Source organism: Hippoglossus hippoglossus, chromosome 10, assembly GCF_009819705.1.
Source record: "Hippoglossus hippoglossus isolate fHipHip1 chromosome 10, fHipHip1.pri, whole genome shotgun sequence".
Classification (NCBI taxonomy): Eukaryota; Metazoa; Chordata; class Actinopteri; order Pleuronectiformes; family Pleuronectidae; genus Hippoglossus; species Hippoglossus hippoglossus.
Genome location: NC_047160.1, coordinates 1,141,983 through 1,168,695, shown reverse-complemented (window position 1 = coordinate 1,168,695; position 26,713 = coordinate 1,141,983). Strand labels below are relative to the sequence as shown.

The following is a 26,713-nucleotide window of genomic DNA, read 5'->3' as shown; positions in this document are numbered from 1 at the left end:
CCCAGTCTCTACATTGGGTCCTGGGGCTTCTCAGTATCTGTGGGCTGCAAAGGAGGAGAGCGAGAGGAGAGAGGAGGAAAACATCTTGGAAGCCTCAGAAGCCTTCCCACTGGGCTCTGGTTGGAGAGAGTGGAGTTGTGCGCCGCCTGGACAGGAATCGGGCCCTGATCCTCCTCAGGTGGGTCACCTGGGTGAGGGTGTCTGATGACCCCGGATTCACCGCTGATGATTAGGTTAAAGTCACAAATGTATGAGATTTTGTACATCAGGAACAACAATCTAATGGACAGATGCAATGATATTGCTGGATACAGGTGGGTAATTCAAATAGGATGTGTACTTCTCTCTGAGTCATCTTTATTTCTTTGAGCTTTAGGATCACCTCATTATGGTTGCTATCTATATCATCTGCTTGTCTCCAGCTCTATGGCCCAGCTTCACCCCAGCAAATTCTCCTTCCTGCTGGCCAGTCATCCAGCACAATTCACTAGGTTCCCTGGCTGAGAACCCTGCTGCGTTCTCTCTGCCTCCCCCTGCTGGAGGCCTCATCTTCCACATCTAACCTCTCTTCACTGTATCACCTGGAGGCTGCCTGTGTTCTGCAATGGCCTCACACATTCAAACAGAACTGATTCTGTGTTAATATCCAGATTGCTCCCATATATTCTGAATAGGTCATCCTCTGAGGGTGGTTCCCTGATCAAACACAAGCAGTATTTCATATATATTTTTCACTTAATAATCATATAGAATACCCAGGTTTTAGGTTTGTTTCAGATTTTTTAAATCTACAATTGCCCTATTGCCTTTGCAGTAGAGTACCAGTAAAACTACAACCAGTCTGATAAAAGGCTGAACGTGTTCAGATGCACAGAACTGAGGTGAATTCAAACCTGAGCTCATTATAGGCTGTCAAACTGTTAGGCTGCAGGAGAACAACCAGGCACCACGTGGTTAGTGTCTAACAGCTACCTGGGAAGTACCGGGTAATACAACTGAACAGAAAACTTCATCCATGAGCAGCTTCTTATCCAAGACCTCGTCGGAAACAGTTTTATTCGGCTCGATTCTAAGAGCAAATATAGTATTGTAATTAAAGGCTTATTATGGACACGTTTCCCGCTGTACAAGGCGTCTTTTGGGGAATTAGTGTGTGAAAATGTGTATCTTAAGTTTATATATGTGACGCTTCTTAGACGTGTGGGTTGTCCCTGTGTCCAGCTGAGCGAGACAACATGGACCTGAGAGACTGAAGCGGTGTGAGGACACAACCGGAGAGAGAGGCGGAGTGTTTCTGCTTCCACTCCACTTCCCCAGTCTTCAGGGACAGGAGCCGTACACAGCTCAGAGGACTAAGGTAAGACACTTTCCATCTGGTATCACGGCTGCACGGCCACGGTCTGCCGAGCTAACCCCGCTAGTGACGTTACTGCGAGGCAGAAAGCTGGGTAGGCAGAAAGGAGTCCGGACGGATGTTTTCATCACGAGTTGTAGCCTCCTGTCCAGCAGCTGCGGCTCTGAGCTCAGGCTAACTGCTAAACTCAGCTCACCATTAAAACCAGTTCGGACCATTGTCCTGGTTAAAGCCTGGTTAAATCTGCGCCCCAGCTCCCAGCACCTCTCTGTTGTTTACTTGTTGGTGAGTGTCGCGCAGCATGAACCTTTCTTTCTCTGTTCCCGTCGGCTGAAGGAGCTTTATATTATAAACTCAAACTCTTCCTCCATGTGTCCATGCAGCAGTGCGTGGATCTGCTCAGCCTGTGTCCCTGCAGCTGAAACCTCCAATGAAAGTTTCATTTTATGTGTATGAGTGAGTTGGACTCAAGTCTTTTCAGTCTAGCTGCAAGCTTCAATAATCCTCATGTCCTGAGAGAGAGGCTGTCACAGTGAGATCTACCTGACAGGTGAGATCTACCTGACAGGCTGCTGCTGCTGCTGCTGCTGCTGCTGGGGCTATGAGGATGTTTGGTGGATGTCTTCAACTGTAAACACTCTCCTGACTTGTCCCCCCCAACAAGCACTTCTTATGGGGGTGAATCAAAATAGCACTTTGTAGTTTTGCTTTTTTGAAGAAATTGTACTTTCTTGATTCTTGTTGTTCTGGGTTTGTACCCTCATGGTTGAATGCACTTATTGTAAGTCGCTTTGGATAAAAGCGTCAGCTAAATGAAATGTAATGTAATGTAATGTAATGTAATGAATCATGCAGAGAGACACGCAGCTTCCTTCTCAGCGTTGCCTGAGAGGATTTTCTTTCTCATTAACAACTTGACGACAACCTAAAAAGGAGAAGTCAACTCAGATTGTCTTATGGAGAAATCTGCACAGATGCTGACATGTTTAGCAAATTTGAAGAAGTCAGTGATAGGGTTAGGGTTAGTGTTGGCAAACTTTCATATATTTAGCTTTTTGCTGTTATCAGTTGCCACAGGCAGAGGAGCTACGAAGTAACAACATCTTGTAAGTTACAGTTAATGAAACTGTATAAATAAACTGAGTGTGATCTAACTGCACAGCCTCTGACACCCCTTTGAACTGAGCACCCTTGTGTTTTATTCAGCCTGTGAGGTGAGCTGAGGTGGGACGCGGTCCTCTACGTTCCTAGAGCCTGCTGGTATGGCTCAATACCTGAGGCATTTCACCACTGTTGGTGATGAGCAGCCGGCTCAGTTGGAAGAAGAGCTGCATGATGTCAGTGAGGAGCTGAGCCCGGCCACAGGACTGTTCTCAACAACACTGACCTTCAGGGATTCACTGAAGAGACTCTACAGCTCTGACCGGTTCCAGGTCTGTCACACATGTCTGTTCATCTGTTCATGTACCTGTTGTTAGAGCAGTGGAAATGAGCCATCACATTTGAAAGACAGATTTGTGGTTTTTCCACTTAGAATCCACTGATGTGGGTGCTGACTTGATTTTATTATTATTGAATAGTGAAATAATGCCAATCATTATTGTCCACATTGACATCTTAAAAACATTGTTGGGCGGCATATAGCTCACCTGGTAAAGCTGCTGCCCATTGAGGTGAGGCCTCACCCGAAGCGGCCTGGGTTCGATTCAAACCCTGTGCTACATGTCTTCCCCCACTCTCTATCTGCCCCCCTTCACAGCTTACTCTCTGTCCTCTCCAAATAAAATAATATATATATATATTTTATATATAAAAAAAATAAAATCGATCAATCAATCAAATTGTATTTAAACCCAAAGAAAAATACTCAGAATCTTTACTGAAACTACTTTAAGTACAACAAACTAAAAATACTCAAAACTCGTTCCACATTGAGCAGCTATTTAAAGGGATAGTTCACCGAAAAATGAATATTCACTAATTTTCTTCTCCCCACTATGCCGATTGGGGGTTGGGTGAAGTGTTTGAGTCCACAAAACACTTCTGGAGTCTCAGGGGTGAACTTTGTTTACAAGTTTACATTTACAAGTTTTTAGCCTAAAAGTCTACTTGAAGTGACAATGCTAGCATACGTAGCCACATAAATGTGCACCAGCATGTGCCTTTGGGCGAGAGTGTGTGTGGTGTTCCCCTGTGCCCGTCCATATGTGAATGCACCTCCGAGGAGGAGGCTATCAGAGGGCATTTAGGCTAAAAACTTGAATTTTGAATTTGTATGTCGGGCTTGCGGACACTTGGATGACACCACAAGAGCAGTATGGAGGCATTTTTTCTGTTGTTTTATTACATCTGAAGAAGAGGACACAATTTACTTCAATTGTTACACTTTATAAAATATAATATAATATGGGATCTTCTGGCCTTAGTTATTTAAATCAAACCATAGTCGAACTGCCAACAACTGAGTGAGATGCATTCTACTGACTCTATCTCATGTTGCTTTCAGGTGTTGGTGGTGTGTTTGGTCATCCTGGATGTCATGTTTGTTCTGGCAGAGTTGATTATAGATCTGTCTGTTATCAACCTGAAACATGGCCACATTGCTGAGGTATGACACTGAATTGACCACTTCCTCACAGAAAAGCCAATTACAAATACAACCAAAAGTAACCAGCAAGTTTTTGTTGCTGCAGGTGTTTCACTACCTGAGTCTGGCTCTACTCACATTCTTCATGGTGGAGCTGGCTGGTAAGATTTTTGCTTACCGCCTGGAGTTCCTCCAACACAAGTTTGAAGTATTTGATGGTTTGGTGGTGGTGGTGTCCTTCGTGTTGGACATTGTCTTCATTTTCCACGAGGATGCCTTTGATGGGATGGGTCTCCTCATCCTACTGCGACTCTGGAGGGTGGCCAGAATTATCAATGGTTAGTAACGCTGTCTGTTTGTGTCTGTTTGTTCACTCACTCAGTCACTCACTCACCCTATTGTAAGTGTCGGAGTCTGGAACTGAATTACTATATATGCAGGTAAAGTATTTGAGAATATTAAATACATTTTACAGCAAATAAAAAATTCGGCCATTTCTCAATTCATGATCAAGTTCATTGTAGCTAAAGCATATTTAAACTGTTAGCCAGGTGAGTCGTGTTGCTCTAGAGACAGCATTCTCAGAGTCAGATTCAGCTGTATTTTTCATTTCCATAATATACGTTACAGCATACATGGGAGCCAAATGCTGTACTCCACAGATCAGGGTGCATTTAAAATTTACGTATTTTTCCATGTAACATAAAAACCTAAAAATTAATAAGTAGTATTTGGTCTGCATAAAAAAATCACAGATCATACGTCTGCACATCTGCGATGTTGTGTGTGTGCAGTAGTAGAACCAGAAGTGGTTCCATTTGAGCTGCAGTTTTTAAAATATCTACTTTGTGGAAACCGATTGAAACTGAAATAAAAAATAAATGTTCAGTAGACAACAGCTGCTGTATGAGCCGCCCTGAGTCACTGTGAAGTGAAGTGAGGATTTTGTGATTGTGTGGACCTGCTGTAGTTTTCACGACTGCTGCCTTTAGGGGAGCAAACACAAACTAACAGCAGGTTTACAGTGTAGTACATTCACATTGAATCTAGTTCACCACAGGGTTAAATCTAGTTCTTCTTCTGTAAGTCTTTAACTGAGGTGCAGTGTTCGCACATTGCTTCCTTGAGGTGGTGGAAATTGGCCGAGCAACCACATTTAGTCCTTAATCAGTGATGCGGTATTTCACTGTTTTCAGACTCATTATCAACATAGTGCCATGCACCTACAAAGCTACACAATGAGCACATACTCTGCTTGAAACACACAGATGATCTGCTTGTGTTCAAAGTGACACCGTGGTCTGTGCAGAGAAGCTTTTTACTCACTACCTGGAAAAACCTTCACTATCATATCAATCCACCAAGGTGACAACTCACCTTTCTTCATAAGGGAATGGGAGATGGCACTCTGATTGGTTTATTAAAACACACCCATGTTACATTAAGGGACTGAGGACATCCCCTTTGAACCATACACCTGGTACAGTGACCTTTTAGTTCAATTGTTAAATTAACAAAAGTGGATTTGGACACTAACTAAATTCCATTTCACCACAAGCTTAGATCATTAAGAAGAGTCCTTTGTGCTTTTGCTGCTAATTAGCAAAATGTGAGCATCACTGAGGTAAAGTTCCAATGATGATAAACACGGCCTGCTAAACATCAGTATGTTAGCATTAGGCTCAAAGTGCTGTTGCATCCAAGTACAGCTTTAGGGAGCAGCTGGCATGTCTGATAGCTTTTTACCACCTGCAACATAAACTGTCATAGGAAATGATTTGGGGATAAATATAGATGAAATATTTACAGCTGAGTTTACAGAATGTGTCATTATTTTGATAGATTCACATCCAAAGATGAAAAAATATAATAATAATTACCAATAAAGATGATGGTGAGTGTTATTGATACATTAGGATTATAGACAGTAATAAGACTATAGGCTGCAGGCACACAGACTACAAATGTCGCCTACCGAACAGCCTAGCTCCTCCCCAGTCCAGTTTGACTGTTGAGATTGGTATACTGGACATTTTCCTTTGTATTTGATTGTATTGCAGGAATCCTGTTGTCAGTGAAGACCCGTGCAGACCAGAGGCTCCACAAGCTGAAGGAAACCTACGACCACCTCGTTCAGAGAATCACAGAGCTACAGGAGCGCACCGATAAACTGGTGATTCCTAAACTGCTTCATACATGCAAACATCAGAGCCACTTTTTTACATTAACATACATATACACATACATGGAATTTATTGTGGTATATTTGGGCAAGCATGTTGCTGAGGCTGGCAGCAGAAAAAAATGTTTTTGTTGGGTGAAGGTTTGGTCCTGAAAAAAAAGTCAGGTATTGTACAAGCTAATTCCAGTGGGAGGACCACATAATAAATAACATATGTATTATTTGGTCAAAGCTTTAATGAGGTTCACCATCAGACTGACTCTTCTCTCTGTCTGCTGCCTCTGTCTCTTTGGCATAGGAACAAGATAAACAGAAACTTGAAGACCTCCTGAAGAAGAACGGCATAGACTTCTAACTCATCAAAGTAACTTCAGTGGACCTACTGTTCAATGTCATTTATTATGTTCCTTTCTGCACCATTGTTTTTAATTTTCAAACTATATACTCCTTCATAAACTTTTATTGTAGACCTTATTTCAGTATTCCTATTACCTGTTCACAGAATCTTTACTATCAACTGTACAGTTGGTTGTAGACATTTAGTGTAATCTTCTCATTTTGAATATCAGTCAAAGTGTGTCCATGGAAACCTGGAGTGATGGAAACCAGTGAAAGTACTGCATTTATCTAATGAATGCCAAATATTCTGATGCTACTGGATATGACTATAAAGCTATGAGGCCACAGCCTTAACTTGCCTGTAAATAATTGTAACTTTCTTTATACTGATAACTTGCACATAAAACAAAATTTACATCTACTGAGTGACATTGAGAAGAACTGTATGTTTTGTAAAAAAAAAGATTTCATTTATTCAACAATGTTAAATAATCTTACAAAGATTATATGTACATTATTAACAGTATTAAATTGATTGTACAAACAGAACTTGTCAAAAATGTCCTGTACCAGTGTATGTGGAACCTGTATGAACTGTTAGATAACTCTTGGATCAGACAAAAGGGGAGAAGAAGTCATAGGGTAGTTTGGCATCGATGGTGGGCATAGCATTGTAACCAGGAAGAGCAGCAGCCGACACTGGTATGAAGGCCACTGACATGCTGATTGTCAGGATGCTGCTGCTGCCGCCCGATAACAGGGCCTGTAGGAAAAAAAACGGAGTTGTACAGAGGATCAACTTTCCATTGCCTTGTTCATTTCCCTGTTAAAACCTGACAGTCTTTGAAAAAGTGATTCATACCAAGCTGGTGGTGTTGGTTTGGACAACTTCTTTGATGCTCACAATCTGAGGTTGGGCGTTCACCAAGGATCCATATTTGGTCCATTCAACTTCTAAATGAAGTGACAACGGGATGCTGCAACTCTGGGCCTCCTGCAAACAACAAACAAGCTGGATGTAAATGTAAACAATTTTCTGCTTCATGCTCCATAAATATGAAAATATACAGTATGGTTTAATGGCAATAGAAAGATTGTATAATTGATTAATTAGCCTGTTGAGTTCAACTATCAATCAATCAAATTGTATTTGTATAGCCCATATTCACAAATCACAATTTGTCTCATAGGGCTTTAACAAGGTGTGACATCCTCTGCCCTTAACCCTCAACAAGAGTAAGGAAAAACTACAAAAAAACCTTTTAACAGGGTAAAAAGAAGGTAGAAACCTCAGAGAGAGCCACATGTGAGGGATCCCTCTCCCAGGACGGACAGAAGTGCAATAGATGTCAAGTGTAAAGGAGAACATCAGAAAGATAAGGGTATTTACAGCATTGATTAGAATAAACACTTTGTAGCATAACTGAAGGTCAATGAATTGATGGATTATTGTCAGTAATGGTCGAGTATCTGAGTAGAAATATTGTATATCAAGCAGTCTTGTTGTAATCTACCACTAAATAGCTTCGGAAAGCTAATATCAGTCTTATTACACAATATTTTGTGACAAAATCATTTTTAAAGGTTGATAAATATTGTTAGGAAAACAGGAAAACACAAATTTGATCATTTTCTATCAACATGCAGCATCTCTGACCTATTAAAAAAACTATTTTACCAGAACTAGGGGAAAGGGAGGTTTCTTTTAGAGAATATAAACTGAATATTTTGGTGGAAAATTGGTCAACAAACGAGGTTATGAGACAAGTTGTCTTTGGAAATTTATTTGTAAAAACTTTCTGCAGAAAGGATTACATAGGCGAGGTGGATGTTGCAAGTGTGATGAAATGTGAAGTGTCTGTGCTCATATTTAAGTGTCTCTCTGTGTGGGTTAGCTCCTGACCCCAAAACACGCAGAGGGGGGTGTGTGAATGTATTGTTCTGTGTCTGGAATTTATAGGCTGCATCCTAAATGTGTTGGAGAGGAAATAGTATCATGTATGGTGAGGGTGTTGTGTCAGTCAGCTGAGTTCTTGGAACAAAGGACAAACACAGTTAAACCAGAGTAGAGCAAAAGGTCACTATAGAATTCAGGTGATCTCAGGATCAACTTCTACAAGACATGAATAGACAATGGGCTCACATGCTAGACAGTGGGTGCACCATAAAGTTTATGTTGAGCTGGACCCTAGATTGAAAAGTCTGCTGTAAACATAAACTAAGAAGTTATTAAGTCAATTTCCATTACAATATCTGAGCTTGTACAGATACAAATGTGTGAGAAAAAAGTCAGAAACTCTGAGTAAAAAGTCCTACATTTACAAGAACATACTAACACCCTTTGGAATTAATTGGGATTTTATCCCAGATTCTGTTTTATTTGGGGTGAATTTCAAGTGCAGAACAAAGGCAGCCCGCAGATGATAGAAGAAGTGGAAATGTATTGGGGAGATGAGGCAAACAGAGAATGGTGGTTTGTAGGACTGAGCCAAAGAAGGCTGAGCTGGGGCTGTATGACTGGCCAGCAGGCAGAACAATATAGGGGGCAGACTGATGAGGCCGGGGGGCTGAAGATGGCGACGCAATGAAGAGCAGACAGATATGATGTTGAAGCTCATGGAAAAAAAGATTTCTCAGAAAACTACAAATCTCATTTGAATTGCCTGTAGATATCACAACATCCTTTTATCTGTTTTTTGCACTGTTATTCTTGATGCAAAATACTTAATACATTTTGACATCAATGTAAGAGGTTTTTTTTCTTATTTAATTGTTTTTTTTTCATACATTTAAAATTTTACTATGAAAATTCTCAGTTCTTTCTCGTAATAATTCCCCTCCTCCCCCAAGTCCGCAATTTATTTTGGTCCTTATATGCTGTCATCCAATCAGCACGTCATACCAGCATCCTAACCTGAATTTGAATTTGAATTCAGAGTTGATATTAGTCTTACCTTAAGGTCACAGTTGTAATAAACTAACAACAAGTGATTGTGTTATGAAAACGTCAAGTTCAATTAACAACTGTGATAAGCACTGGCATACAGTTATGCAAACCACCTCAGACAATCAAAGGTTCAAATATCTTAAATAATCGCAATCTCAGCAGCTTCACAACTCTCCAGTCATTAAACTTCATTATACTGTAGATCTGATTCAGCACTTTGTAGGAGCATTTTTGTAATCGACAGATTATAGATGAGAAGTGTCTGTTACATTTCCAGGGTTATGTCTGACCTTTGGCTTGTCCACTCAGGGACAGCCATAGACTTACCCTGAAGCCGCTCTAGTGTTGTCTTGCTTGTTGGCTTTGGGTTCATTGTTGTGTTAAAAGCTGAACAATCGCTCCAGTCTCTGGTTGTGTTTATTCTGCAGGAGATTTTCTTCCTCATTGTATTCAGATGCATTCATCCTTCCCTCACTTCTGACAAGATTCCCTCTGTCAAGCATCATATAGCATGCCTATGCATGATGGCGCCCCACCAGCTTCACCATGGTTGGTATTTGCCAGATGATAAGCAATGAGACCTGTGGTGCGAAATACGGGGGGGGCTCGGGGGTCGGAGAACCCTTGATTGACACTTGAGACCCCCTGAAAGCCTCAACAACAAACTTATTGGGGGTCGCTGGAAAAAACATGCTAAAACTTATTTGTCACTTATAATATCCTTAAAATGTCTTTTAAAAGCGTACTATGTCCAGTATTAGGTAGGCAGGTTTTCCGCTACATATATTTTGCAGAGGCGGCCTGTAGCTCCTTTAGGATTGGGGCAGACACACGTCGGTATCCCTGTACCATGCTGTATTACCCTACCACATGTCCCCCCTTCTCACTTCCCCACTGACCTAAGCTCACTCTACATGTTAAAAATTACCACCATCACTAATCAGAATTTATTAGGACACGTACAGGACTTGAAGTTTACTTTGTGTTGGTTGGTTGGTTGATTTGCTCTCGAGTTTATGAGACATGTATTTAAACACATTGAAAAAAAAGTCCAACACTTTTTCAAAGCACAGCACAGTTCAAATGCCACACAACACGAGACAAGACTTTACACTGTAAAGGCTTTAGTTAGCTATAGAGTTTTTCACCACACAAGCCTTAGTGGATTCATTTGGAGAACATCAAAATAATCAAAACATAATCATGACTATTGATGTTATTATTTTATGTATTTATTGGGGGGGGTCAGATTTCAATCAGAGGGTACTTCAGCATAACACTGGAGCACTAGGTAGGGGGACCCCCGATTGCCACAGGGTTATTCGCACACTGAATGAGACTCTAAAAGAGATACGTCTTTGTCCCATCAGACCAGAGATTCAGCAGACCCCATACATGCTGCCATTTGCTTTTTACTCAATAGCTTCCATCTAGCCACTCTACCACTCTAATGCCTGATTGACTGCTGCAGTGGTCATTCTCATGGCTTCTGACTGTTCTGTCAGACTCACTGTTGGGTTCAGTTTGTTCAGACGGCTGACTCTAAGTGGAGACCAGGGGCCTTGTCTATAAAACATTGCGTTGGATTCATACAAAAAGTACATGCGCACTGTGGAGGTGAGGGGACCACCTGCTCGACCTCTGGAGAGCCTCAGTGGGTGGGCTGGCAGGCATTATTTAATTCAGAGACAAATGTGATATCCCCAATCTATAAAGGGGCTTTGAGGAGAACAGTGAAAAGTATACAGTGTTAATCATATCACACACAGACCTGACGCCTAATGAACCCAGAGGAGTGAGAACTTGTGTTTGTGCTGGGATGGTTCATTTCCTTTGGAGCCTTCTGTGTAATACTGGACTCAGTTCAGCACAAAGATTCAAGATCACAGCTCAATGGAATCTACAATGCCTATAAAAAGTATTCACCCCCCTTGGATGTTTCACCCTTTTGTTGCTTTTATACATGAAATCATGGTCAATATAATTTGGCTTTTTTGACAAGAATTTGCAAAAAAAGCTTCTTTCATGTCAATGTGAAAAATTTTACAAACTAATGTCAATTAATTAAAAATATATAGTGTAAAATAAGTGTTTGCATAAATATTCACCCCCCTTTAAAGTGACTGACCTAATTCAACAGAGGTCCAGCTAGTTGATGCCAGCAGTGTCACAATTAGTGAAATGGAGATCACCTGAGTGCAGTGGATGTGTGTCAAGTGACTGGAGTATAAAAACACCTGTGTCTGGGAGGTCCAGTCTCTGGTTCATCAGGATTCCTGCTACAATTGCAACATGAAGACAAAAGAACACTCCAAGCAGTTCAGAGAAAAGATCATTGAAAAGTATAAGTCAGGAGATGGCTACAAAAAGATTTCCAACTCACTGGACATCCCACAGAGTTCAGTTAAATCCATCATTAAGAAATGGAAGGAGTATGGCACTTGTTTAAATCTGCCTAGAGCTGGCCGTCCTCACAAACTGAGTGACCGGGCAAGAAGAAGACTGGTGAGGGAGGCCACCAAGATACCTACGACCACTCTGAAGGAGTTAAAAGCTTCAGTGGCTCAGATGGGAGAGACTGTACATACAACAACTGTTGCCCGGGTTCTTCACCAGTCGAAGCTGTATGGGAGAGCGGCAAAGAGAAAGCCACTGTTGAAAAAAGCTCAAATGAAATCTAACCTGGAATTCGCCCAAAGGCATGTGGGAGACTCCAAGGTCAATTAGAAGAAGGGTCTATGGTCTGATGAGACAAAAATTGAGCTTGTTGGCCATCAGACTAGACTCTATGTTTGGCGAACACCAAACACTGCACATCACCACAAACACACCATCTCCACCGTGAAGCATGGTGGTGGCAGCATCATGCTCTGGGGATGCTTCTCAGCAGCAGGCCCTGGAAGGCTTGTAAAGGTAGAGGGGAACATGAATGCAGAAAAATATCGCCAAATCCTGGAGGATAATCTGACTCAGTCTGCAAGAGAACTACGACTTGGGAGAAGATTTATTTTCCAGCAAGACAACGACCCCAAGCATACAGCAAAAGCTACACAGAAATGGTTCAAAGACAACAAGGTGAATGTTCTGGAGTGGCCAAGTCAAAGCCCAGATCTCAATCCAATCGAGAATTTGTGGCTGGACTTGAAAAGAGCTGTTCACGCCCGATCCCCGAGCAACCTGACAGAGCTTGAGCTGTTTTGCAAGGAAGAATGGAGACAAAGTGCAGTGTCCAGATGTGCCAACCTGATTGAGACATATCCACACAGACTCAGTGCTGTGATTGCAGCCAAAGGTGCATCTACCAAATACTGACCTGAAGGGGGTGAATATTTATGCAATCATTTACTTTACCTTATATAGATTGGTTACAGCAATCGGACCTATTACATCACACGTACGTAAGTGGGAGCCTAACCTCCACTCTGGGACATCATTTGGAATTAAAGTTTAAAGGTGAACACAAATTTATTTTTTTTGGAAGTGGTCTCTAGTGCGCTCTGTGCACTCTATGCAGTTGACAGCAAAGACACGTTCATTGCAGTGATTTTAAACACGTGGGTGCGGACACATGATTTGAAAACTTAAGTGGTACTTGGTGATACAGGCGCAGTGTTATGTTCTTATGGAACAATTATGTTGCGCAAACACAAGTAACGCTGTTGGTTTTAATGTTAATGATGGAGGGGATCAATAATCTGGCTTCAATTTACCTCCTCACATCTGCATGTTTGCTGGAGAAGTGGCATACATACAAAATGGATAAGCTTTGTCCAGATCTATGACTCTACCATTTTAGGACAAAGGTCTACAGAGAGTGTCCAATCAATTTGATTTGCCACCGGTGGACTCAGTCATGTTGTAGACACATCTCAGGGAAAATCAAAGCAAACAGGTGCACCTTACCCTGTGCCACAGCTAGGAGGGATTAAACTCTCAAAATATCTGCTTTCACCCCTTCTCCCTATTCCCTACCCCTTCTCCTTGTTTTCGAGGGTTATCTTGACCCTTTTACACAGAGTTACAAGGGTTAGTGGTTGAAATCATCCCCTACGAATTGGGACAGCGCTTCAAGAAGCCGATATATCGTCATTAGTCCTCAGAAAACCTGTCACGTCATCACTAGTCGTCAATGTAAACATACGTGACAAAAAGTTTTGCGGGGATGTCATTGTAATAACATTGTTGAGATCTTAAATAAACCAATGCTATTGCTTGCAGTTACTAAAGTGACAAACCTTTAATATCCTCATAGCATCTATGTGCTAATGCAGGTGAATCAATGACATTTGCCATTCATCCAATGTAAATTGAAAAGCTTGGATGCTCTGCACTATTTAATGTGTAAATCAAAATCACTCAGCTTCCGGCTGCTAGCAGGGGTCTGTAGACAACCCTGCCAGGATGCTTTGTTATTAGAGGAGTAGTTAAGTTCAATAACATCTCTGCTATATGCGGGTTCAATCAAGTGCATCTTGCAAAAAAATAAAAAAAGTGTACATATTTCTACATACTTATTTTCCCAGATTTATATAAGGCCACCATGACCTTGACCGTCGACCACCAAAAATAATCAGTAAATCAGAGAGTCAAAGTGAATTGTACCAGATGTAATAAAATTTACTACGGGCAGTCCTACTATATCACATTCCCAGGAACGTGAGGTGACTGTGACCTTTGGCTTCCAAAATGTAATCAGTGAATCCCTGAGTACAAGTGAACATTTGTACCAAATTTGAAAAAATTCCCTTGAGCTGATTTTAAGATATAATTTTCAAGAAAAACATCAACATACTTTGTTAAAGCCACCGAGATGTCCAAGTACAAGTGAATGTTTGTGCCAAATGTGAAGACAATCCCTCAAGGTGTTCGGGAGATATTGCATTCACAAGGCAAAAAACCACCAAAGTCTAATCATATGGGCGGCTGTGGCTGAGGGGAAGAGCGGTCGTCCTCCAACCTGAAGGTCGGCAGTTCGATCCCCAGTCTTCCCAATCTGCATACCGAAGTGTCCTTGGGCAAGATGCTGAACGCCCGAATTGCCCCTCATAGAACAACAAAGTGCTGCTAATAGATGCACTGTATGAATGTGTGTGTGAATGGGTGAATGTAAAACTGTACTGTAAAGAGCTTTGAGTGGTCATTAAGACTAGCTATATAAATACAAAACCATTTACCATTTAATCAGTTAATTCTTGGGTCCAAGTGCATATTTGTGCCAAATGTGAAATAATTCCTTCACTGTGTTTGAGAGGTATCACCTTCACAAGGCCAAAAAGGTGCTTTGTGAGGTCACAGTGACCTTGACCTTTGACCACCAAAGTCTTATCAGTTATTCCTTGTCCAAGGGCATATTTGTACCAAAGTTGAAGAAATTTCCTCAAGGCATTCTTGAGATATTGCGTTCACAGGAATGGGAGGGACTGAGTTCATATATCTCAGACTCAGGATTTTACTATTTTCTGTTTTCAAAACTGTGCTTACCCCAGGACGGAAGCTGCTGATTTGCACCCAGTCCAGTGGATTGTTTAATGGGGAGTTTCCAAAAGAAGCCACATACTGGGGATAGTTTGGTCCTCTCAGAACATCCAGGAGCACTTGGGAGACCAGGGAGCAGTTGGCAGTATCCTCCAGTCTGCAGGAACAAGACAAATCATCCCAATTCTAAACAAGACAGTGTAGCTATACACAAGAATAGGATTTGGTCAGTGTGCCTTGCCTTAATGTGCAGCCAGACACAGAATCCAGACCAAAAAGGACAGGGGAGCGCTGATGTAGACCACGCAGACAGTCTTGATCCTCAGCTGCATCCAGAAGAGACAGTGTTTCTCTAGAGTCTATGCTTCTGACAATCCCAGTGAAGATGACTGCTAAGGACAAATCCTGAGCCTTGTAGCACATCATAATATCCTTTCATACCCTTCTCAGCCACCACTGCACCACCTACTACTGCTGTCAAAGGACACTGTCAATGATTCAGATAAAGGATATTCATGTGTTCTTGTTCCAGACACAAGAGGCAGTCCAACCACATAACCTGGATTTCCACTATAGTCCACAGCCACCTCCTCCACATCCTGCTGTATAACAGACAAAAGACACATTTATATTTATTGTCAAGAATAACATGTTAAAGACCGAAACACCTGATGACAATAAGGTACACAACTGAAGATGTGTCCCTAACATCCGCTGGTGTACACAAAATGAGTAAATACCCCTGAGTGCAAGATGAGTCAATTGTTTACAGGCAGAGAAAGACTGAGATTTAGATGTAAAAATACTCTGATTTAGTTTTTTGATAATGATGATGAGATAAATGAACAATCAAAGCATCAGAGGTGCAATGGATATCCTGCACCGCCGACTATACCCCAATCAGACAATGCTATTGTCTGTTTATTGTAATATTGCCATTTCATAATGATGTCATCATGAAATAATTTAAACCATATAATGATGAATGTTTGTTAATATAAATAAGTTGTAGATTGGTTGCAAAACATAATGCAATAGTACACTATATGATGTCATTTGCTGACTCAAAAGTGATGTCATGATGACATCCTACCTCCCACATGACCAGACATTAATTTCTGATCTATATAAACTTTAGGTTGCATCTAGAGCCCTATAGAATAGGGATACCTTAAAAGTAATTTTTAACTATGTATGACGCTATTTTCCTTTGACTTCTTAATAGGTCACTTATCTTATGACATCATATGATGGGGAATACTTTTCTGATCAAGTTTTAGATTGTCTCTCTTGTTTATGGAGAAGTCTTTGAGAACGTGCTTTTTGGACTACATTCTTGTTGACCTTGACTTTTAATAAATCAGCTCCGTAAGTGATTAATCTGGAGACACCCTCCCCAGTAATATTCCCATCACACTTGGTGAAAATCTTTGATGCTCATTTATTAGTAATATGTGACTTTCTACATGGACCAGCTCTTAGCTATGGTGCTATGGCATATAGAGCTTCTCTTTTCTCCTCACCCACTTCATCACATTAATGTCTTATTAATAAATGTTACTGACTTGACTTTTTCTGTGGAGTCCTGTTTTATCATTGCAGATAAAGATCACAGCTGCAGCCACATCGTGGATCGTGGTGGCAACTGATCGTGGATTATGATTACAACTAGATTGCTTAAATAAACAATATGCTTACTCACATGATACCACAATTTGCAATACCGCTATCATTACAATTGTCATTTCTCTTTTATATAAAGACTTAAACATAAATACACATCTCCATTTATGTTAGATGCTGTCTTTACTCATGAATGTTGTAACTAGTGGTATTTTGTTGTGCTCTGTTACACGTGACATCTATTGACTTCTGTCCATCCTGAGAGATCCCTCACTCTCGACTCCCTCTTAGGTTTCAATTTGTTTTCCCCCACTCCTGTTAAAATGATTTTTGGTAGTTCTTCCTCTTGCGGAGGGTTAAGGGCAGAAGATTTTGCATCTTGTTCAGCCCTATGAGGCAAATTGTGATTGTGAATATGGGCTACACAAATAAAATTAGATTGATTGATTGATTGGTTGAAGCAGTGGGCCCACAATTACTTATTTAATACATGCATTTATTGCGAGTCATAATCCATTTTTTAGTACGTCCAGCTGTATGGAGCAATGATTCCTATAGTGATATAATTCATTCATCAATAGGACCTGGCCTTAGGTGACAGAAAGTGGCAGAAAAATTATGGCTGGATTAATGAATTAAAAATAATTAAGGTATTTAAGTTCTTGCTAAAATCTTTACTGGCTTATTGTCAGGTGATGATCTCCCTAGTGACTGTAGTAGGAGAGGTGACAATGTATGCTGGTCTGATTGAGCTCAATGACATGCCACACCACAGGACTGAACAACCAGCTGCAGCCTGTCTCAGAACTTTTCTAATTAAATTGAATTTTTTTCCCATTTTCTGAGAACTGTACCTACATTTCTTTACATAGAAATTGACAATGCTCCACTTTTAGCAAAACTGAGATTCAAAAAAATCATTCAAATCGCTCTTTAACTGCAGTCATTGCAAAAAAAACAAAAACAGTGAGCAACCAATAGGTTATATTCTTCAAATCATAGAATATTAAAAGGGAAACCTACTTAGTAAGTACAGCTAAATACAGTACTTTGTTCAAATTGCAGATTCTGATTGCAAAAACAAAAAAAAAATTTGCATAACAACCTGTGATACAGCAAAAATATGTGGTTGAGTGACAGTACCTGGACAAAGGTGATTTGAAACTCCTGTTTCAGGGGCAGTGCTGTTTCACGAACAAATCCAAGTACCAGAGATACGCTCACAGACACTATCTCACCGGCTGGGTTGTACTTCATGACGTATACAACCTGAGGAAACAAAATGCCAGCAGACAATCAAACTTTTTATTTGTGGTGAAATTATTTTCTGTGGATGAATTTAGTTCCGGGTGTAGTGTTTTCTCCACTTAATTATGTACCCATGTACTGTCAACAATCCAATAAAAGGACAAAAACACCATTTAGTATGACACAGTACAAATCCTTTAACTATGAGCTTCTTACCTTATTTACTAATTTCTGACACAGTCAACAACGATTAACATTAATGAATTTGTAAAGATAGCTCTTAAGGTGAGGTTGTTGTACTGGACTGCATTTGGTTGTACTAGTGTGCCTGATAAACTGCATGTATGTATGTGTCTTATGATGTAGTTTTTCCACCCTGACAAGATCAAAGTGCTGAAGAATTAACCCTGAATATTTGTAATGTTTTGGTAGAAATGTATCAAAAATATTTTGTATCCATAAATATGTGTAATGCCCCACAAACTGTCAAGTGGTGGACTCACCTTCAGCACTACATTAGCACAGACTTCTGGGTTCAGGAGAACAGGACTGAGGTTTTCTCCTCCACTCACGTTCCACTTAGTCTGAGTCCCCTCTACAGACTGCTGGATGACTGAAGCGACCTCCACAGGAACAACCTGGGGGACACCAACAACACACACTTCAGTTCATTTATAGCCTGAGTTCACACTATCCAACTCATTTTCTACTTTAAAAGCTGATACCACTGTTTCGGTCCATGTATCACAAATGATCTTTAGGTTTTTAAGGGACCTGTATTATATCATAGCTATTAATAATAAGACTAGATATTAGGTGTTTTAAATATTGTCAACGTTTAAATCTTATTTTTTCAGTTTTATTAAAAAATTTACAAAAATACACGCAAATACATAAAAAACTAAAAGCTCAAATAATAAGAAAAGAAATTGCTAAGGAAGAAAGGAGACCCCAACCATCCCATCTCCCGGATTCAGGCCTCCAATTCCTTCAGAACTTCACAAAACAAAGTTCTTGAGGTTCATTGTGAGGGAGTAAGCCTCTGTAACTGATTCCTTTGCTCCGTTAACTCGGACAGTCAACAACTGTAAGTTTACAATGTCCAACTACGACAGAACCCAAGCACAAAAAGAGAGGGATTAAGCTTCTAACAATTTTTTCGCTGCTATGAGCCCAGCTAATAGTGCTCGTTTTTTGAAACAATGGGTTATTTGACTAAAAACACATATGATGTTCATTGTTCATATATTGTACTTAGTACATATCTCAAAGAAGTCGTGGTATGTTCAGTTTCATACTATTCTGTATCATAGAGAAAATAATTCAGGAAAAACTACTCAGAAAACAGTAAGGTTAACAAAGTGTGTTGTCATTGCCAATGTGAAAATAACTGATAACTTCCTCCTTCTTTGGAGCAGAGTGGAGAGTTGAGAAAAGTCTCATTGTTCCTGTCCTTGCATTGCAGCAGTAAACCTCAAAGTTCCGCCTGTGCTTACGCAAATATGTGGCAAGCTGTGCAAAACAAATGTCTGTGTCTTGCTAAATTTGCTGGTTAGGCAGATGCTGTGATGGTATATTCTGAAATATTTTCAATGTAGGATAACTGACAATACAATGGATGGTATCATGGAGAGTTTGCAATGAACAATCAATTAGCATAGATGATATTGTTGGTAAAGTTTGTGATAGGAAATAACTTAAGTATAAATGTGTTCAAATGGAACATCACATAACTACAGTGCCAAAGAAGTAGACTGTGACTTTATGATCTTCATGATTACCACTCATAATAGCACTGACCCATTATGCTTTTTGCGACTACATGAGACACATTCAATCTGCCCTCCCCACCTCACAATCAGTTTGCATACCACCCCAGCTGCTCCACTGGTAATGTATTACCAGTGTACTGGTAACGTACACTCGGCACTCAGCCCTATCACACCTTGACACCGAGGACACTTGCTGTGTAAGGCTGTTTGTTGTCCTCAGTTCAGGATTCAACACAATCATCCCCCAGCAACTGGTGAGGAAACCATCACTACTGGGCTTTGATACTTCCCTCTGTAGCTTGACTCCAGACTTTCTGACAGAGAGACTAAAGACAGTGCAAACCAGTAGCAGAACATGAGACACCATCATGCTGCACCATCATCCAGCACCTGCACCAGCCCCCTAAGGCTGTGTGCTCAGCCCCGTTGCTGCAAAGCCATGACTGATCAGCCAAGTCTGAATCCAACCCCATCATCAAGTTGGCTGATGATGTACCAATAATGGGCCTCATCAGGAAGTGAGTAAGTGGAGCAACTGGTGAGATGTTGCAAAAACAACCTTACTCTTAATGTAGAAAATCAGGAAGACGTCAGCTGACCACCCTCCACTGCTCCTCAGTTGCTGTCGCAGCAAGTTTTTTGGTGTGCACCTCAATGATGTCCTCACCTGCTGCCTCAACACTAACTCTGCAGGAAGGAAAAAAGACATCTCCATTTTCTGTGGAGGCTGAAGAGAGCGAGTCTCCCATGGCCCATCCTCTCTCCTTTGTGTAGAGGTAGTGTAGAGGTAGTGTAGAGAGTGACATTGTCAGCTGCATCTCGTGATTCAGGAATTACAAAGCATCACAACTCAAGACCCAGCAACGCATAGTGATGACAGCTGAGGGGATTAGAGAGGTCTCTCTCTCCCTCTTCCACCACTAACACCCCTCCCAAAGACTGTGCCTGTGCCATCAGGTTTCACAGCATCAATACCAGCAGTATGAGGTACTGGAGCAGCTTCTCCGTCCAAGTTGTTAGACTCTTAACACCATGTTAACATCCATAACATAAAACCCCCATATTCTTTAAATGGACAAGTGGACAAGCTTGCACTGTCACTTATATATTATATTTAGACGTTGACCACATATTTATTATTATTCATTCATTCTTTGGCTTCTATTTTTTTTTTTATCTGTAAACCACAATAGACCATATAAACAAATATCATCATCACTCATACTATTATACTATTACTATGATAAGATTAGGGAAAAAAATCCACCACCTCCTCCCCATGAATAGCAGATACATTGTCTAGTACAGAAACCATAGAACCACCTGTAGCACCAGATTTAGATTTGGACCACTTTTGTTCAATAGAGCTTTCTGAACTGACTTCACTACTTTCATCATCTAAACCATTAACCTGTCTATTAGACTCTGTCCCAACTAGACCTCTTAAGGAAGTTTTCCTCCTAATGGACTGTTCCATAGTAAATCAGATTAATATGTCTTTGCGGCTACGTACCACAAGCTTTTAATGTAGCGATAATTAAACCTCTGCTTAAAAAGCCCACTCTTGATCCAGTGGTTTTAGCTAATTATAGACCCATATTAAACCTGCCCTTCATTTAAAAAATACTTGAAAAAGCTGTCGCTAACCAGCTATGTGATTACTTAGATAGTAATGGTTTGTTGTAAGACTTTCAGTCAGGATTCAGAATCCATCACAGCACAGAAACAGACTGGATTACATTTTTTAGTAAGTACTTATTAGTAAGTCTGTGAAAAGCCTCCAGTTGGTCCAAAATGCTGCAGCACGAGTGCTGACAGGAACTAGAAGGAGAGATCATATTACTCCTGTTTTAGCTTCTCTGCATTGGCTCCTTGTACAATTCTGAATAGAATTCTAGATCCTGCTCCTCACATACAAAGCCCTTAACAATCAAGCCCCTTCATAGATCAAAGAGCTCATAACGCCATATTGTCCAAATAGATCACTTCGCTCCAAAAACACAGGCTCCCTTGTGTCTGTAAAAGTATGAATGGGAGGCAGAGCCTTCAGCTACCAGGCTCCTCTCCTGTGGAACCAGCTCCCACTCTGGGTTCGGGAGGAAGACACCATCTCTACATTTAAGGTTAAACTTAACATGTGTGTCTTTGATAAAGCCTATAGTTAGTTCTGGATCAAGTGAGTCCTTAACCATCCCTTAGTTATGCTGCTTTATGTCTAGACTGCTGGGGGAACTCCCATCATGCACTGAGCACTTCTGCCCTTTTCTCTGTCTCTCTGCCCCCACATTCATTTATTTACATGTCACTAACTTTGTGTTTTTTACCTCCTTTAGTCTCTCTCTCTCTCTCTCTCTCTCTCTCTCTCTCTCTCTCTCTCTCTCTCTCTCTCTCTCTCTCTCTCTCTCTCTCTATCTTTGCAGGTAAGTCTTACTCCAGAGCTGCAGGATAACAGTTATTATTATTAATACATTTTTGTGCCTTAAGATAATGTATATTATGATTTGCGCAATACAAATAAAATATAATGAAATTGGATATACTCTATTATTATTCTATTATAATATATATATTTATACTATTTTAATATTATACAAACAATGTGTACTATTACTTTTATTAATATACTCTATATAGTTTTTATATTCATTAACTTATATTCTATAATTATTCACATTCACAATATGACAATTACTACAGCACACTGCTTTATTTTCTCTGCTGTTTATAATGTGTTGAGTATTATTTGTTATGTCAATCGAGGCAACTTTTCACTGTTTACATTCGTATGTAAAAAGCCTTATCACCAAAACACTCACTTTCCTAGTCTTGTTCTCTTGTTATGTTCTATGCATTTTTGCACTTTGGTCCATGAGGCAAGACATTTCTCTGAGTTGTAAACTTTGTATGAGGATGAATGACAATAAAGGTTAACTTGGACTTGAACTTTACACAATAAATGTCAGGTAAAAGCCTGGATGATTTAAGATCTCGCAGAAAGAAAAAATACTTCACGACAGCTTAGATTCAGTAAAAGTGAAAAGGACGAAAAAGAAGGAATATAACAACACACACACACAAACACACACACAAACACACACACACACACACTCACACAGATATTGTTCTTTCATAGTGACTGAGTGTGTTCAGTCACTACTCAATACATGCACTGTTGATTTTGTTTATAATGTCTACATTGTTTTTTTCTAACAAAATACAAACTAACTAAATAACTAAATACTATTAAAATGTGATGAAAACTGTAAACTGGGACATGGGTAGGTAGATTATGTGAAGAAAAATGTGATTTACTAACTCCAATTTATTGATTTGGGTTCATTTGCTTTAAGCAGCTAGAGCCAGGATTTCAGAATCATTATCAATTCTTGTTTCTGTTGGTTAAACAAATAAAAGAATTTGAATACTTACTGCTGCATCGTTATTCGTCCCCTGTAGAGTAGGAAAAAAAATATTTTAACATCTTTAAAATAGCTTTTTTGTGCAGTGAGAAAGACAATTGATTGTTAATCTTGTTTAATTTATTTTACAGACATTCACGTTACTTTATTTTTTCAAAAAGGAGGGAATTAAATGTCCACCCAAAACACATCCCGTGTCGGTCATTATGCATTGCACTTCCAGAAAGTTAAGGAACTATTGTATGTATTGAAAGTTTGGTGGAGTGCCCCCTTAATCACAGCAAAAGTCCTGAAGTACGTTCAGCATCACTCAAATATTATGTGAGAGTAAGAGTGTTTGAGAGTGGACTTTCTTTCAGGAACAAGCAGGTAGAGCAGTAAGAGTAAGAGTGAGACTCACAGTTAAGAGCTGGATGTCAGTGTAGGTGTCCATATTGAGGACTGGCAGAGAGCTGCAGTCCTGATCCAGGTTTACACGCCGGGAACACCCTCTGCTGTCATCTTTTAAGAAGGCTGTCGTGACAAAGGTTCAAAATGAAAGCAAATTTTTTAAATACTTCATTAATAAACTCTCTTGAGCATGTTGGAAATAAGAAACTAGCATACAGTAGGACGATAAGTTTAATTCCTTTAACAAACAATAACCCGACATAGCAAGAGGTGGATTTGAGAGATTTAAAGTTTTAAACAATATATTTTTTTATTTTATGCTCATGTTTCAGAGGAAACATCACTACACCACTGTGCTGTATATATCTGCTGGGTGGCTCAGGTGCTACAGGGTGTCATTCAAACTTATCATCCATGAAATTGTGTTTCACTTTTATTTGTGTTGTGGGCTGTGTGAATTATGACAACACTCCCACAAATTGTCCATGAGTAACTTCAGCTAGGTCCTATTAGAAATAAAATGAACAATTCTTACCAGACTTGTGTTGTTAGAACTTCTAATGACACTGTTGGAGGTTGAGAAATGTTGTGTATTTATCAGCAGGGAGGACAAGCTTCTAAGCTACACTGATGTTTTCAATGCAAAACTTATTCCACTAATTTAATAAAACCAATTCTCCACATCATGAGTTATTGCTGCTTTGCAGCTATTTTGGTGGTGGAATGTGTTCAGATGGTCGGGGCTGATTTAGTGGAGCTTTAAAAAACCCTTGTGACCTCAGAGCTACTGTTGGGTTTGGTTAGATAAGAAAGTTAATTGCTTACATTTTAGAAAACTGTGTAGCATTACCACAAAAATGCTAAAGGTTTTCGGTCAGCATTCTCTGTGAGGTTAAGGTGACCATAAATTACTGTTCCAACACCCTGAAAACAGCTGACTGTTTGATGGGGGATCCAGTGATTGTTACATCAGGAGTTCCTTGTACTGATTAGCTTTAAACAACAAACACAATGACGCTGACAGGTAATAGGTCTGTAATGGTCTGGTCTGCCTTCTAGTCTAGCTGACCACTCCAAGTGCTTTACATTAAAGTTTTGCTACTCACACACACACACACACACTTCATACAGTGCATCTATGTAGAGCCATCAGGAGCAATTTGGGCCTCAATTCAATGCCCAAAGATACGTGAAGACTGAGATTGAACTACCGACCCTCTGGTTATTCGACAACCCACTCTACCCCTGAGCCACTGTCGCCTCTAGCAGAACCAGACTCAATGTGGGTGGCCATCTGCCTCGACCGGTTGGGGTGAGCAGAGAAAAATGAGGAGGAGAGGAGAGATTGGTGGAAAAGAGGGGAGAGAAGAGAGAGGAGAGAGACACCACAGTGGCCACAGTTCAGCTGAGGTGACAGTGTCACATAGGTGAGTAGAAGCTACCTGCAGGACTTGTGTCCACACAATCAGCAGTGACACCAGGAGCTGGCAACCAGAACATCCCTCTGCCTCCATCTTCCCCTGCCGTCACCATCACATCCCCATACTGAAAACAAAGAGAACATCACAATCTGATGTTAGGTATGTTAATGAAGAAAAGGAGCAGCAGTGACTACATCAGAAGAGATGTACCTGGTATCCAGATGGGGCCTGGAGCTCTGCAGTGTTTTCCTCCAAGCCGAAAAGGAAGCTGGTAAATTGATTAAACAGCGAATCAAAGTTACTGTCGGTTGGAAGAGAAGGTGAGGGATGAGACCATCCATCAATACCTACAGAGAATAATACAGAAGGACTTGAAAATGGAGAAACTGGTATCAAAATACAATAATATATATATACATATATGCAATAATATTCTGCATATTCTAAAAAACAGGAAATAATTTTAATAACTTACGATTTTGTGACCGAATGCAAAAAATGTCATAATTTGTCTCCTTCCTGACGGATGGCTGAAGCTCTGAGTAGCCGTCTATGGTGCTCCTCAGAGAGTACGATGCTACATCACAGCTGCAAAGCTGCTTGGTGCCACTGCAATCAAAATGACAAAACATTTCATGAGTAAACCTGGAAAAAACATTAAGAGTCATATTCATACGTATACATCACATGAAAAATCCATCTACAAACAAGCATGTAATTTAACGTGAGTATTACCTTAAAATAGTGGCCTTTAAGTTACTCAACTGCAACACCGCACAGGAAACCAGACCTTAATTTGAAATTATAAAATGTTCCACACTAACCTCATCAGTAAAACAAGAGTTGTGTCTTACCCAGTACTCTGCTGCTCTAGCTTTCTCCTCTGTATCAGTAATGCTTTCATACACTTATTACATCCAGTCATATTTTGCTTCTAATTGCGGTTAAGATACCACTGCGTAAACACTTCCTGCAGGGAAGTGCCACATCAAATGCATTTGAAGAGCTAACCCCTTGTCAATCTGGTCATCGTTTCAATGAAACGTCTGACGGGAGTTTTCAGTAACAGTAACGTCACTACACTTGAAAAACTGTGGAATGGAAGTGGTGAACTAAAAATCAATCAATCAGTCAAATTTTATTTGTATAGCCCATATTCACAAATCACAATTTGTCTCATAGGGCTTTAACAAGGTGTGACATCCTCTGCCCTTAACCCTCAACAAGAGAATTTCTGTTATAATGAGAGCAGCGGATTGGTAGATATCACAGATTGTGTTGTTGCATTGACACACTTGCCTGACGGTGGACACTGAGCAGCCGGTGAACAGAGGCAGCTCCTCATCGCACTCTGTGTCACAGCAGCAGTTGATGTCACACGCACCTCTGTGCTCATCACAGGGACACAACCTGTCAACTGACACACAACAAACCACGGATAATAAAGTGTCGTCATCTTGCTGAGAAACTTAATCTGATCAGGGTCAGTGAGCTCTGAATAAACCAACATGAAGTGCAGATGGTTGTAGCTGAGATTGTTAATGTTTATATGAGTCATTAACAAAGAAACTCTTACACGCACAAGAGCTGTGTAGCACAGAAAGTGCACCCAAGTGACATCGCTACTTGCAGTAGTGATAAGAAGAGACAGTATGTGTATCAGTGAGCTGTGAGCACAGATTACCGTCAGTAGCCGGGAGGAGCAGGCGGCCGGACACGGGCAGGGGCTGGGCGGCTGCGGTGGGTTGAACGGTGTAGCTCGGTGTCGGTTCTGTGGCCTCCGAGGTTGTTGTGTAACTGTCTGTGACGTTAGGTGTGACAGTAAATTCATCAGACGCAGTCGCATTGAAATCGTGGCTCGTTACATTTTCGTCTGGAGTCACAACATTGGCCAAGAGAGATAAACAGAAGATACACGACAACAGCTCAGCGCCGGAGGCCGCCATATTTGTTTAA

At 40.5% G+C, this 26,713-nt stretch overlaps 2 protein-coding genes across 8 annotated transcripts; one reads left to right on the top strand and one right to left on the bottom strand.

The window, feature by feature from the left end:
- Positions 1-804: 804 nt before the first annotated feature.
- On the top strand, positions 805-6,930 carry hvcn1 (hydrogen voltage-gated channel 1). 5 transcript variants are annotated; one of them, XM_034598827.1, is made up of 7 exons: positions 806-1,357; positions 2,423-2,460; positions 2,561-2,787; positions 3,861-3,959; positions 4,042-4,279; positions 6,002-6,114; positions 6,422-6,930. In XM_034598827.1, the coding sequence occupies exons 3-7, from the start codon at positions 2,617-2,619 to the stop codon at positions 6,476-6,478; spliced, it is 678 nt and encodes a 225-aa protein (XP_034454718.1). In that variant the 5' UTR covers positions 806-1,357; positions 2,423-2,460; positions 2,561-2,616; the 3' UTR covers positions 6,479-6,930. The 5 variants fall into 5 exon arrangements, with proteins under 5 accessions (XP_034454719.1, XP_034454718.1, XP_034454722.1 ...); XM_034598828.1 differs by lacking the exon at positions 2,423-2,460 and having other exon boundaries at positions 805-1,357; XM_034598831.1 differs by lacking the exon at positions 2,423-2,460 and having other exon boundaries at positions 3,861-3,962; positions 4,048-4,279.
- On the bottom strand, positions 6,904-26,713 carry tctn1 (tectonic family member 1). 3 transcript variants are annotated; one of them, XM_034598764.1, is made up of 14 exons: positions 26,442-26,713; positions 26,057-26,174; positions 25,233-25,366; positions 24,968-25,104; positions 24,779-24,881; positions 23,347-23,459; positions 22,957-22,977; positions 18,259-18,393; positions 17,651-17,776; positions 15,398-15,486; positions 15,126-15,263; positions 14,891-15,041; positions 7,325-7,456; positions 6,904-7,225 (listed from the first exon to the last, which is right to left on the bottom strand). In XM_034598764.1, the coding sequence occupies exons 1-14, from the start codon at positions 26,701-26,703 to the stop codon at positions 7,076-7,078; spliced, it is 1,809 nt and encodes a 602-aa protein (XP_034454655.1). In that variant the 5' UTR covers positions 26,704-26,713; the 3' UTR covers positions 6,904-7,075. The 3 variants fall into 3 exon arrangements, with proteins under 3 accessions (XP_034454655.1, XP_034454657.1, XP_034454658.1); XM_034598766.1 differs by having other exon boundaries at positions 15,398-15,483; XM_034598767.1 differs by lacking the exons at positions 26,057-26,174; positions 26,442-26,713 and adding an exon at positions 25,488-26,036 and having other exon boundaries at positions 25,233-25,404.

Coding starts and splice junctions, on each gene's coding strand:
- hvcn1 (XM_034598828.1), top strand. CDS start 2,617: ATGGCTCAATACCTGAGGCATTTCACCACTGTTGGTGATGAGCAGCCG. Junction 3,960..4,041: donor TGAAACATGGCCACATTGCT/GAGGTATGACAC, acceptor AAGTTTTTGTTG/CTGCAGGTGTTTCACTACCT. Junction 6,115..6,421: donor AGGAGCGCACCGATAAACTG/GTGATTCCTAAA, acceptor TCTTTGGCATAG/GAACAAGATAAACAGAAACT.
- tctn1 (XM_034598764.1), bottom strand. CDS start 26,703: ATGGCGGCCTCCGGCGCTGAGCTGTTGTCGTGTATCTTCTGTTTATCT. Junction 18,394..22,956: donor GGACGAATAACGATGCAGCA/GTAAGTATTCAA, acceptor GGTGTCCCCCAG/GTTGTTCCTGTGGAGGTCGC. Junction 17,777..18,258: donor GTGCTAATGTAGTGCTGAAG/GTGAGTCCACCA, acceptor TTGTTTCCTCAG/GTTGTATACGTCATGAAGTA.